The sequence below is a fragment of the Psittacula echo genome, assembly GCF_963264785.1.
Source record: "Psittacula echo genome assembly, chromosome: 6".
Lineage (NCBI taxonomy): Eukaryota > Metazoa > Chordata > Aves > Psittaciformes > Psittacidae > Psittacula > Psittacula echo.
The window spans coordinates 23515644-23529456 of record NC_137743.1 but is presented as its reverse complement, the minus strand read 5'-3'; the positions used below and the strand labels follow the sequence as shown (position 1 = coordinate 23529456).

The window sequence follows — 13813 nt, the reverse complement described above, 5'->3', positions numbered from 1 at the left end:
ACTCTCTGATGACATGCTGGGTTGATAAGACTGAGCCTGCTCCATTCAGAGCCTCGCTGGGGCAGGGCTGGCCTACCTATGTATAGCAGCCCAGCAGGAGCACCCGGCCTCCAGAGATCAGGGGTGCCATAAACACAGCTGTGCCTTGGTGCTGGGACAGTCTGAGGCAGGAGGCAACGTGCTGTGTGGGTGCATGGCATGGTGTGGGGTGCATGGCATGGGACACCAGGCTGCAGTGGGATGGAGGATGTCATGCAGGACACGCTGCGTGGGGTGGGTGGGATGTACCACACTGAATGCTGCATGAGGTGCCAGGCTGCAGGGGAGGAATGTGCCTTACAAGCTGTGCTATGCAGGATGCGAGGCTGCAGGAGTGGAGGGGGTGTAGAGGATGCCCACCACCCCACAGGGCAGGCAGGGATGCTGGATGTGGGATGCAGCACAGGCAGCAGTGGGAGGAAGGGCAGGACTTGCTGGGTCCTCTTACAGCCTGTGCCTCTCCTGCAGCTCCCACCCCATGGCCGGCCAGCCCAAACAGCACTCCAGGGTCCTTCTCTTGGCACTGCTGTGGGGTCTCCAGCAGGCCTGGCTCTGCCTCATCTCCTCCTCCTCCCCACAAAGCTGTTGCGTCCTTCCCCAGGCAGTGTGGGGACCTCTTGCCATCCCTCCTGCTTCATGTCCCCAGGACCTTGCCAGCCTTCAGGCTGCTCTGTAGATGCCACAGCCCACTCACCCCCCCCCCCTCCTTAGGGCCCTATCCTTGCATCCCCACTGCCCTGTGAGCCTGGGGTGTCCCAGCCATCCCTGGCAGTGGTTGCCCAGCCTGCCACCCCTAACAAGCCCATCCCTGGCCAGGGTCTCACAGGGCTGTGTACCCCACCAAGCCCTTGCCCAGATATCCTTGCTGGGTACAATCACTGCTACCTCCTACTGTTGCCTAAGAAGCTCCAAAACTGCAGCTCCTCCACCATGGGCAGCACCCAGCACCAGCAATGCTTGCTCAGGGTGCCCCCTCCACCCGTACCAGTGCAGGAAAGCCTTCCCTGCCGCACCCAGCCCACAACCTGGACTTCCCAGCCCCACACACCCGCCACCCCCAAGCAGCATCCACCCCCATCCCAGGCGCCGTCCTCCCCCAGACCACACTGTCCTTGCAGTCCTCGCATTCCAGACGTCTCAGCACTTTCGCTGCCCAGAGATAATACTGGAAGCAGACGTTTGCGTCAGTGTCAGATAGGTCTCAATGCCACCCTGCCCTGGGGGGAGCACAGCAGGCAGACAGGCTAGGCAGGCAGGCAGGAGCCCGCGGCAGAGCCCCCGGAGCTGCCAGCCTGCCGTGCACCCCACGGTCATGCTGCTCCTTCTGCACCTGCTGCCTGCCATGCTGCCCACCGCCGCCCTGGCCAGCTGCACTGGGGCTGGTGCCGATCGGCAGCTCATCCTGGCCAAGGTGCGGACTCGGGTGCTGGAGCATCTGAGCCCCCCGGTTCTCCAGGAGGAGCCCCAGAAGGAAGCAAGGAGACTGCACCGGAGAGATATCCTTGAAAACACCGAAGCTGAACCAGAGGAGCTGGAGGACACCTCCCAGGTTATTCTTTTCCCCTCCACAGGTGAGAACATCTGGGTGGGATGGAGAGGGCAGAGGGGTGAAGCAAGGTGGGGGCTTGGGGCAACACAGATGCAGCAGGACGGAAGGGGTGCTGTGGTGGTCTGCGGGAGAAGAGAAAGGGGGCATGCTAGGCTGGGGCACGGGCATGGGTGAGGTTTCGTAAAGAGCTAGGAGGTGGCATGGTATGGCAGGTGGAACAGGCAGAGCAGCCCAGGACACTGGCAGGGAGAGAGGCAGGTGGCACAAGAGGGTGCTGAAAAGCTGGGGGATGGCTGGTCCAGGCAGCATGTGGGGGGGTGAGGAGCAGGCAAGGTGGGATGCTAGGAAATGGGGCAGGATGCTGGGAAATGGGATTGAATACTAAGGGACAGGGCAGGATGCTGGAGGGTGGGGGCAGCAGCAATAGACCAGCCTAGGTCACAGCAGGGCTCAGCTGCAGGGTGCAGTGCAGTGGCTGCTGCATAGCCCCAGGCATCAGCCCCCCGCCCCCCCCCGCACCCTGCCACAGCCCATGCCAGCAGCTGGATGCCTTCCTAGCACCCCAGCGATCCACTGCAACATCCCACCTCCCACCCAACATCAGGGACCTTCCCCAGGTTTGGGTGCACACCTGGAGCATCTTTCTTCTCTCCCCCTCCTTTTTCCCCCCACCTAGATGTGCCCTGCGAGCCCTCACACCCGGACAAGCTGTTGGAGGAAGAAGGCATTTTCACCTACCTCTTCCAGCCCTCAGCACACACCCTGAGCCGTGCAATGACCTCCGCTCAGCTCTGGTTTTACACTGGCCCCTCCGCGGCTCCCAACCACTCAGCCCCCGATGTGCTGACCCTGTCACCTCACGGCCGTGTGCCACTGGTGGCCATGGTGGTGCAGACGCCTGAGCACTGGACCGTGTTCCACTTTGCCCCAGCACTGCTGCCCCAGCTCTCGCAGCCACTCTTTGTGCTCCTGGTGCGCTGCCCTGGCTGCCCCTGCCTGGCCGAGGAGGACAAGATGCCCTTCTTGGTGGCCACCACCCGTGCCAAGGGCAGTGAGAGGGCTCGTCGCTCCGCCGCGCCCTGGTTTCCAGCTGCCCTGAGCCTGCTGCAGCGCCCATCCGAAGAGCTGGCTGCCCATACCAACTGCCGCCGGGCTTCCCTCAACATCTCCTTCGAGGAGCTGGGCTGGGACAATTGGATCGTGCACCCCAGCAGCTTTGTTTTCCACTACTGCCATGGGAGCTGTGCTGCAGGCCACGGGCTGAGCCACCGCCTGGGTGTGCAGCTCTGCTGCGCCGCCCTGCCCGGCACCATGCGCTCTCTGCGTGTCCGCACCACGTCCGATGGTGGGTACTCCTTCAAGTACGAGACGGTGCCCAACATCCTGGCCCAGGACTGCACCTGCATCTAGGTCATCCCACAGCCCAGGCCTGGACTGAGATACTGCCTGGGAGGAGTCAAGTGCTCAGGGGACCTCTGCTTCATGCCACAGGAACCAGAGGGACAAGTCGGGCTTGGGCTGTGCCACCCTCCCCTGCACAAGCCACAGCAGTTTTGGGCTGCCCTGGGTATGGTTGTGCTGCCAGACTTGCCTCAAGGCTGGTCCTGGCCTGGAGCAAGCTAGGGCATGGTGGGGCAGGGACAGGCACAGCCTCTGGCAGAAGCCACCATGCTGTCTGCAAACAGCTCAAACTCCATTTCTCCCCACCTTTTCTCCTCACCCAATTCCCCCCCTCTCCAGGCTGTGGTCCCACTCCTCCTGCAGAGTGTCTCCCCGTGCTCCCAGGCAGGGCCAGGATACTGCAGCAAGGTTTGGGATGTGTCTGGGTGAGCCCATGCCACAGCCTTGAACTCGTAGCAGGGCTGGCGGCACATGTGGCACTACACGCAAGCCCTCTTCCTGGCAGCAGAGCCTGTTGGAAAGCTTAACAGAACAAATTAAGTAAACCTGTTCCCTTTATCAAAACAGCCTGGAAATGCCAGCTTCCATCACAGGCACAGAGGCAATGCATGTACAGTGGGATGTGAGCTCCCCGGGGGCTTTTAGCTGGAGGAGGGAGGGGATGGGCAAGTGCAGCAAGAGGTGTCCGGCTCCTTCCAGGAGGCCCCAAGAGGGAACTGGGATGTGCTGGCCAAAACTGGCATGGCATGGCTGGGCTTGATCTAGCCCCATGGCAGGGCAACATCCCTTCTGCTCCTGGCTGCAGCAGGATGGCAAGGAATGGGGAATCCCATCACCAGGCCTCTTGCTGGGGACAGGATGACGCAGGAACACGGCCGGAGCAATTCCACTCCGCAAGGCCGATGGAGGCTGCCCTGGCTGCGGCTGCCTCTGCATGCATGGCAGGAACGACTGAGTCACCCTGGGTGAGAGGGGAGGTCCCAGCCCAGCTGTGCAGGATTCCCTTCCCACCCCTTCCTCCAGAAGGACCGGATGCAGCAGTTCAGTACAAAACGTCTCCAGCCTTTACTAATATAGATATAAAAACAAAGGAAGAAAAAACAGAGTGACAATCATTGCTCGGTATAAAACAACGCTACAAAAATCCTCGTGTGACCCAGGCTGAGATGATGAGAAATGCTCCACTGGCTCCCAGCCGAGCCCGGCTCAGGACATAGCACCCACCCACAATGGGACCAGGGTCCAGCCCCACACAGGGGGTCCTGGCCCAATGGCCAGAGCAGGAGGGCATGGGCTTTGCTCCAAGAGCAGCCAGCCGAGTGGGGAGTGGGGCGGAGGCGGCAGGAAGGACAGCCCCTGCCCTCTGCACACACATTTCTGAGCTGGCCAGCCCCACAGCTCGCAGCCCTGTGCAGGATGCTGTGCAGCACAGGCCCCTGGCTGCACCAGCACTTTCCAGCAGCGGTGCCACCAGGACCCCTCTGTCTCCTATGCTTCAAGCAGAATGCCAGCCCAGTGTCCTGTCCCATGGCTTGGCCCAGCCAGCTGGACCCACAGGATCGGTCCCCTAAGCTCCCATGCTGCCGGCATGGCTTGACAGGCACAGCCCCAGCCGGCAGCAGGCAAGGGAGGGCACAGGGTGTGAGGGGAACATGCTGCATGAAATGGGGGTGGGAAGAGGAAAATGGGATGAAACAGGACACAGGGAGGGGGGCACAGGCCCAGAGAGAGATCATAGGCAGAGCATAAAAACGCCAGGGCGCACACGCTGACAAGCTTATAAAAATGTACAAAAATAAGATATTCCCTTTTTTGAAAATTGAGTAGGAATGTCCCCTGAGGCCCCCATCCCTTCCACTGCTCACTGGCACAGGGCTGCCTGGCCAGCCCTGCCGGGCAGGCACACAGCATCATCCACCCCGCGCTCCTGGCAGGCTGTCTGTCCTGTGCTGGCAGCAGCAGCCACTCCAGCAGATACTGCCATCATCTCTGGTGGCACTCACAGCCCTGTGGGGAGCAAGAGGCAAGTTAGCACCCGCCCTGGGGGAAATGGCATCCCCTCCCCCAGGGACCCTGGGGGCAGCCCCTATGACCTTCACCCCAGTCAGCCGCATGGGTCCCTGTCCCTGGCTCACCCGTGGTCCTGTCGCAGGCGCCAGTTCCCTTCTCATGGGCGAGGTTGAGGCGGTTCTGCTCAGCGGCGATGCCATTAGCCTCGGGGCTGCTGCTGCGGGCAGGGCTGGGGGGCCGTGGTGGCGGCTGGAGGTGGAAGGCGACCTCCAAGTGCTCCTGTGCCAGGCGCAGGTGCTCGCGCAGCCGGTCTAACTCATGCGCCGGGGGAGCCCCGGCCAGGGCGAAGCGCCCGGCCCCCAGGCTCTCCCGGTAGTCCAGCTTGCTGTCGGGCAGCGGCGCTCGCGGCGGCTCCTTCTTCAGTGAGTGATAGGTGGGGGGTGCGCCGGGGGCTTTCTTCGAGTACTGCGGAGCGGGGCTGTCGCCAGCCGGGAGCGGGGGGCCATTAGGCTGGCTCAGGGCATCACGGATGCGTCCCACGCCCAGGTGCACGAGCTCGCAGAGGTTGAGGAAGAGGCAGAGCCCGCTGACGGCGTACATGATGAGGAGGAAGATGGTCTTCTCCGTGGGGCGGGAGACAAAGCAGTCAACGGTGTGCGGACAGGGGCTGCGGCTGCAGATGTAGGAGGGACTCACCTCAAAGCGGTACAGCAGATACTGCCCGAAGAGGAAAGCCATCTCTAGCACCGAGCGGCACAGCAAGTGCAGGACATAAGCACGCATCAGCCCATCCTGCTTGATGCGGCGCCGGCCATCATGCTTCTCTCCACCTTCTGGGCTCTTCTCCTTCTCCACCTCAATCTCCTCAAAGATCATAGGGTCTTCTTCGTTATCATCCTCTGCCTCCTCGTAGTCCCGCCCAGCTCCCCGGCGCACCACCGGCATGTGTGCCCGCCGGGCTGCCGGTGTCCGGCGCCGTGAAGACTCAGGCATGCGGGCGATGCGGTGCATAGCAAAGCCCAGGTAGAGCACTGATGGCGTGGCCACCATGATGATCTGGAAGATCCAGAAGCGGACATGGGAGAGCGGAGCGAAGGCATCGTAGCAGACATTCTCGCAGCCCGGCTGCTGCGTGTTGCAGACGAACTTGCTCTGCTCATCATAGTAGATGGACTCTCCCCCCACGGCCGTTAGCACAATGCGGAAGACGATGAGGACAGTCAGCCAGATCTTGCCCACGAAGGTGGAGTGGTTGTTGATCTCCTCCAAGAGCCGCGTCAGGAAACTCCAGCTCATCCTGGCCAGGCAGTTGCCTCAAACCCTGCAGGTAAGACAGGCAAACAGGCGCTGAGCAAATATGTGTGCATTGCACCAGGTTCCCCCAAAACACCAGCCACCACCCCAGCTCTGTCCCTCTCCCACCACTGGTGTCCCTTCCCTCACCCACACATCCACAAACACAGTCTTGCATAAGCAGCCATAGAATCACAGAATGGTTTGGGTTGGAAGGGACTCTAAGATCATCTAGTCCCAACCCCCTGATATGGGCAGGAACACCTCACCCTATACTATGTCACCCAAGGCTCTGTCTCCCCAGAATCATATCCCCTGCTCAGCACTGCCTCCCTGTGCTCCCATCTACATCCTGCCCCTGTCCTGCCACCAACTGGGTGAGTGGAGATCTGGGGAGCAGAGGAAAAGCTGGGACATCCTCTGTCCCCGCAGGGCACACCTGTGGGAAGAGTCATCGCAGCCACAGCCAGGGTAAACACGCAGCACAGGGCAGCGCCAGCTGGGCATTGCAAGAGGACAGGCAGGAGACGGAACCACCTCCTCCACCCCTGGTCTGCAGCACCCGTTTGCCACCTGGTCCTGGGCAGGTCCCCAGCCAGTACCGCACCCTGTGTCAGCACCCACATGCTCCCTTGGGAGTCCTCCCAGTCCCCGGAGGAAGGCAGCAAGTGGCAGCCCCTCTGAGCAGCATCCCCTACCACATGCCAGGTCTTCAACCTGCGGAGCTCTCCCTCAAGGACTGGCATCGCTCTGCCCCACCAAACCTCTGTGCTCTGCCCTCCCTCATGCCAGACCCCCAGCCCAAATCCTTACAAGCCCCCAAAGCCCGTGGTTGAGCACACTGCAGCCTGATGGCAAGGGCTGGTGGCGCAGAACAGCAGACAGGAGAGCAATGGCAAGGGCAGTGTGGAGCAACCAAGGAATTGCACAAAGTCCCAGCAAAGGAGCTGACACCAGAGGTTGGGGAGGAAATTACGAGGACCGCATCACAGTTCCCGGAGAAAGGAGAAGACGCAAGAGGAGACACCCCACTGTCACGCCAGGTTTCGGCAGCCTGCACACAAGCTCATGCAAGGGCAGCAGGTGGCAGGGCTCCCCAGGGTGAGCAGAGGGGACATGTCCCCACAGAGCCACCAGCTCCCCCATGCCTTGCCTGCCCTCTGGCCTGCCCTGACCCATTGCCTCTGACCAGGGCACATCCCTGCGGACAATGGTTCCTGCTGCACTCACGCCACTATTATCCAGAACAAGAAGATCTTTTCGGCTTAGGTCAGCTGCCTCCCAAACAACCTTGCCCAAACGGAAAAGCCTTTCCAGCAAAAGCACCCATGCAAGTGAAATGCTCCCATTGATAGCCTGGCACTCAGCAGAACCTGCTGAGCTGCAGGAGGTGGCATGGGCTGGCACCAGGGACCCAAACCCAGCCCACCAGGACCACCATCCTTGTGTGGTCAAGCATAATGAAAGGTCTCCCCGGTGTGAGGCCCTCTCCCCCACCACCTCGCTGAATGGGGGATCCTTTGTGTCTGCCTTTACCTCTTGCCTGGCAGCACCACACCGCCCTGGCCCCAGGGTGGTGGGCTGGGACAGGGGACAAGGCAAAGGGATCAGTCAGGAGGGCAGCCCCTGGAGCTGGTAAGTCCAGGGGAACTGAAAGCACACACGTGGGCACTGTGTGGCTGCCAAGGAAGAGTGACACAGAAACAGACCGCAGCATAGGTCAGGAGCTGCAGTGGGCACAGTCGGGCACAATAGAGCTCCTTGGGGCAGACAGCCAGAGCCCAGGTCCCTGCCAAGAGGCCCAAACACGAACCGCCTCCGGGCCACGCTGAGTCAGGACCAGCTCCACGTGCCGTGTCTGGGGCCTCACATACACCCCAGGTCCCCCTGCCTGGGGCCCTCAACCCCTCCGCCCTAGCCTGCCCTGCCCAGGGACCCCAATCTTCTCAACCCACATCAGGGCTCCTGTGCCACAGCACAGGGCAGCCCACCCGGGGCTCATCAGCCCCTGCTCGCTCAGCGACCCTTGTCTCACTGACCACGGCCAGCCCACGCTGGGGCCCGCTGACCCCAGCCCAACCTTCCCGGGGTTCCCAGCCCCACTGAGTCCATCCCACCGAGGACCTCCAGCCCTGCTGGCTGACCCCCGCCTGCCCGGGATCTCAGCCCTCCCGACCCACCCCGCTTGCGGCCCCAGCCCCGCCGGCCGCAGCCCATGCCCGGGGCTCCCGCTTCCCCTCCTGGGGCACCGCCGCCGACCTGACACCCCCTGCCCCACCGACCCGCTCCCTCTCGCAGCCCCCCGCTCCCTGGCCCCACTCACGGCGCGCCGGGACAAGCGGCTCCCGCCGACAGCGGCGGACAAAGCGGAGAGGCGGCGCGCCGCCGCCTCCCGCCGAACAAAGGGGCCCGGGGCCGCCCCGCCCCGCGCCCGCCCGCCTGCCCGCCGGTGTGCACCGACCGGGCCCGGCCCCGGCCCCGCGGGTGACTTGGCCGCCTGGCGAGAGGTTACCGCCCCCAGTCCCGTCCCCGCCCGTGGCTCGGGCCGCGGAGGAGCTAGCCCCGGCCGAAACTCGCACGGCGTCTGTCGGCGACATCAACCGCAACAAATCCCGCTTTCCAGGCAGCCGCCAAAATGCCTCCGCCGCCCGAGGTGCCGGGCTCCCAGCCCCTGCAGTCCAGTCCGTGCGCGGCGGGCCGGCGTTCCTTGCCACCTTTTTGCCCCCGGGGAGCTCCCTGGCTCCCGGGATGCTGGTCCCGACGAGTGCGCAGCTGAGGCTTCCAGCTCGCTGGAGCGAAACGCTCTAAACCCTTAGTGCAGACGGAGGCTCGGGGCCCTGGCTCAGCCCGCGGGGTGTTCAGGGATGAGCAACACCTTCCGAAGGAGCACCGGTGAGCCTGGCCCCGAGGGAGAGCAGGGATCCTGCGCTCCTGTCCGCTAACCCCTTGTTCTTGTAACACCAAATTCTTCTCTCCCAGTGAGGAGAGACGGTGGAAGAAGGTAGAGACCTGGCGGCACCATAGTAGAGGTGGCACCATAGGAGAGGTGGCCCCAGGCAGAGCATGAACATGGAACAAAATGTGCCTGTGTGGTGGAAATGTGCTTCAAATCTTTCAAAGCCTGTGCTGTACCTTGTGTCCCCTGGCCAAGGCCCTGCAGCAGGAGGAGGCTGAGCACCCGGCACCTCCAGATATGCCCTTAGAGAGTTACCACTGCTCAGCCTGTGCAATGGCACCGCTCTCCCAGGGTATTGGTGGCTTTGAGTCACCACCTTGAAGCCGTGGACTGTCCCTCCCTCTTCTGAGCAGCCCGGCCGCTCACTTTCTGCACTGCTAAAATTGGCTCTGGAGTGTTTTGTCAGGGCTGCTTCCCTAGTGCCAACCACAGCCATGACGTGCTGGGCAGAGCACCCTGTCCTTGTACCATGGTGTGGGGACAGGGGAGGGACACTGGGCTGCCTTGTGCAATCCTTATAGTCGGGGGAAGCTGGTTTCTGCATAGCCTCGAGAAATGCTGCTTCTCCCCACAGACACATGGTGCCTCCTGCAGAAGGGTTTCCACCAGCAGGCACTGGCTGGTGCAGCACCTCTACCCTAGCACTGGGGGCTGACTACAAGAGGGATGAGGCAGGGTGGCTAGGGCAAGGAGAGGGGTGGGAAGTGCAGCTGCCTCATCCACTGTGAGGTTTGGTTATTCTGGGCCCACTGAGTATCAGCAGCCCTGCTGCTTCCCCAGGTCAGCAAGAGCCACCATGATGCTGCCCCAGTGCCCGCACAGCTAAGGCACAGGCTCAGTGCTCGCACACAGTATGGCACAGTACACCCTTGAGCACAGCCTCCATCCCAGGCCAGGAGCAACAGGCGGAGGTGGATGCAGGGAGACAGCCAGCTGAGCACAGAAACTCAAGCTTTTGGAAGGATGCAGTGAAGTGTTCAGGGCCAGGGAGGAAACCTGGGGCCGCAGCCAGGTGGCACTTGTAGCGTGGCATGGAGAGCTGGGAGCAGAGCAGGGAGCTGCCAGCACGAGGGTTAAGCCCCAGTGGGCGGGAGCGGGCAAGCCACACACAGCCTGTGTTGAATCTCGTGATCTTGCCAGGCATTAAAGCAGCTTTGGGTTTTCTTTCCCCACAGTCATCATTAGTTTCCAGCCTGGCTGAGCATTTTGCTAGGGGTTAGGGACCTACATGAAGCTTTGATGTGAAGAACAAGCCCCCATAGCATTGTCCTCACATTAAACAGTGGAGTGTTGACCCATTGAGGCACTGCAAACCGAGGCTGTTGCACCCAGAGCAAAGCTGCTTCTTGGGCTGGGGCCAAGTACCACTGCAGCAGCGGCAGCAGTTTTACACCTGTGCTGTGGGGCAGAGCATGGCTGGGGAGGCCAGGCCCAGAGGCTGGTGTTGGACACCCTGTGGACAGGCATTACTGTCCTTGCTGGCATCCAGCCATTCACGTCAGAGTCCTCTCATTTCCCCTGCAGTGGTGCCCTGTGTGTTCCTGGGCTCTATCCTCATCCTGAGCTTGCAACACCCAAGCACCTGCAGAGGCATTAATCTTCCAGCCTGTGGCAGAGGGCAAACCCACAGCATCCAGGAAAAAAAGGCGGTGGGTGAAGGGTGTTGCCCACCCTCATCCCTTCCCACATCAGCTGTCACTGACAGAGTCTGGGCCCATCCTGGCAGGAAGAATGTGCAAGACCAGCAGCCTTGTGGGGTCCAGCTCAGAGACCAGCATTGCAGAGGAAACGGGATCATCACCAAACACAAAACCCGAGATCAGCCCCAAGCCACAAAGTCTGTGAGGCAAAACCCAGAGTGACTCCAGTGTGTGGAGAATGACAGGGTGGCTGCACAGCCTGGCAAGAGTGAGAGGAGCCAGTAAACAAGGAGACAGTGGCTGAGGGGATAAAGTGCAGGGATAAAGAGAACATCCACTTCTGGGCAAGTGCTACAGCTCAGGCTTGACATTGCAGGAGCTCCCGCAAGCAGTCTTTCCTCATTGCTCAGCCACAGCGCGGCAATGGAGACACTCTTTGAGACTCCACCACCAGACCCTGCCTCAGCTGCCAGACACAGCATAACAGGGAAGGCACAGGGTGCAGTCTGGCTGTTGATAGCAGCCTCAGTTCCTGCTCTGATCAACTGGGCTGGACGGGCTGGGCCTGGCTATGACTACCTCTGCTTCCGGGGACAGTGGCAGATGGCAGACCCAGGCACCCCAAGAATGTTTGCTGTGGGGTGGCATGGAAAAAGGGTGAGAAAGCCATCTCCACCCTCCCCAAGCAGGGCCACAGGTGGGCAGCACACTTTCTCAGCAGCAAACATGGTCTTTCTAGATTAAACAACTCATCTGGTACTGGGACAGGGACAGTCTGTCCTGATACAAAGCTCCATAACTAGCTTAATAACCTCCTGAGAGCAGGCAGAGGCATGTTCCATGGTAGGAGCACAAAGGGCAATGACCAGTCCCTATACCACAGGCTGAGATGTCTTCCAAAAAAAAGTCCCCTTCCCCTACTCCCCTCTTCACCCCTGCTTGGTTATGCAGCACAGTGAGGGTACATGGCACTCTCCTGCTCAGGTGGATCTCCTTCCCAGTGCCTGGCTGCTGACCTGCCAGCACCCCAGTACCTAGTGTGGCACTTGAGCCCAGTCTGCACTGGCTGTTCTTCCCCTGCCAGCCAAGCTGGAGGGCAGGCCGCAGGGAATGGGCTTGCATGGCCCCAGGCTGTTGCTCTGTAAGCTGGGTAAAGAGCATTGGCACCTGCAGGAGGGAGGAAACTGGCCAGGCAGGTCCATGAGCTGCAGGAAACATGTGCCCTTTGCTGCTACTTCTCGAGTCTCCTGGAGATGAGGCCAGCAGGGATATTCTGCTACAGTAAATGACCAGTCCCTCCAGTCACACAGTTTGATTAGAAACAAGGCTTTGTTTGTTAGATATAGTGCAAGGGGGCAAACAGCTAACCCACAAGCTGTGTATGCTCAAGGCAGTGCTGCTTTAGAGGTCAGGAGAAGAGAGTAGGAAGCACTGAAATAGCCAAACCCATGACTGAGGCATCATTTTCACTGATGAGTTCAACAGCAAAGTAAGGCAAGGCTAGAATGTGCCTGTCAAAAAGTGGTGGTAACTTCAATGGCTGGGCTTAAGCCTGTGGCCTGTCTCCATAGCCCTGTGACCACCCCAGGCCTAGGCATCCCTCCAGCTACACACACTTCAACAGGAGCAGGCTCCAGGCAGATGCAGGCAGGGAAACACTGACATTCAGACCAGCCTTGCTCTGAAACAGCAGTAAAGCTCTGGAGCCAAGCACAGCGAGAAAATGAGGAGGAGGAAAATCCAGTGTCTTAAGAGCAGAGCTGGAGGACTGCATACATAAACTGTGACACGCAAGTGACATACGCAGCTGGTTCAACACATCACAGCTTTCTGCAAACCCCAGTTCTCCTACACTGCCCCTGTTCTTGCACAGCCATGGGTTGGGGCTGCCTGGAGTGTGTTTGAGAAGCCCTTGAACACACCAGCTGATGCAATGAAGCCAGATATGAGGTCACCTACTACAAGGAGCCCCACAGCAGTGTCCATGATCATAGAGCAACCACAAAGGGGTTAAACTGGTAACAACCAGGAAAAAAACCCTAAGGAAAAACAAAGCAAATGTTTCATGAAGAGGCAGGAGAGGGGTTGTGGCAGCACTGTGTGAGCTTTCTTGTCAGGGAAGTAGCTAGAGGAATGCAGAAAAGCAAGGAGCTGTTAATGGGACCAAGAGAGAGTGCTGAGCTGAAAGCACAGACCTGCAGAGACATGGCAAGGAGCAGAAGCAAATGAGTAATCCCTTCTGCAGTAAAACCAGTGAAGAGCTATGGACAGGCACACAGCTTAAAGCTTTGGTTCTGGCAGTCCACACTTTGTTAGGCTCCTGAACACACAACCAGGCACTGGTGTGGCAGAACAAAGGTGCAGCTCAGCTAAGATGGGAAAAGTAAGGTCCAGGGATGGGCTTTCTCAGAAGAGATGTCAACAAGCTGGTCCAATAACTCTTATTTTGACTCTTGCCTTTGTGAAAAACGCAGCTACAGCTGAAGCAGAACTTACACAAGCTCCTTAAATGGCAAGATGAAGACAAACCTTGTCGGTCTTTACAGGCTCAGCTCTCTCAAGCTCCTTTCCCTGGCCAAAATGCTAGGTGCTTGCTATGCATCCACTGAGCTCACTCCCACTTGTGATCTGAGATCGCTCCAAAGGAATGGAGAGCAGCAGCCATATGCCCATTTAGGAAGAGGGGAGAAAGTGGAATGCGTTATGACATCTGCCTTAAGACAGTACAGTTTGTGTCAATCAAGTCTGTAGAAGGCTACATAAAAATATCAGCCAGTGCAGGCCTTCAGCAAGTCAACTGCTTCTGGAAATGACAGAAGAAAGTCTAATAGTACAGCAATTCCAAGAAAGCATCCAACAGTGTATACTTCAGACCATTGCAAACTATGGAAACTGAACTTACCACTCTTCTAAGGCTATGAGGAT

The 13813-nt window shown here is 59.8% G+C and overlaps 2 protein-coding genes across 2 annotated transcripts; one reads left to right on the top strand and one right to left on the bottom strand.

Moving 5' to 3' along the window:
- Window positions 1-1351: 1351 nt before the first annotated feature.
- INHA (inhibin subunit alpha) lies at window positions 1352-2998 on the top strand (the record flags this gene model as incomplete). Its single annotated transcript, XM_080621086.1, has 2 exons — window positions 1352-1610; window positions 2265-2998. The coding sequence occupies 2 exons, from the start codon at window positions 1352-1354 to the stop codon at window positions 2996-2998; spliced, it is 993 nt and encodes a 330-aa protein (XP_080477212.1).
- A 1990-nt stretch (window positions 2999-4988) lies between these two features.
- LOC308223218 (gap junction gamma-1 protein-like) lies at window positions 4989-6295 on the bottom strand (the record flags this gene model as incomplete). Its single annotated transcript, XM_080621971.1, has 2 exons — window positions 4989-4996; window positions 5125-6295. The coding sequence occupies 2 exons, from the start codon at window positions 6293-6295 to the stop codon at window positions 4989-4991; spliced, it is 1179 nt and encodes a 392-aa protein (XP_080478097.1).
- Window positions 6296-13813: the final 7518 nt, after the last annotated feature.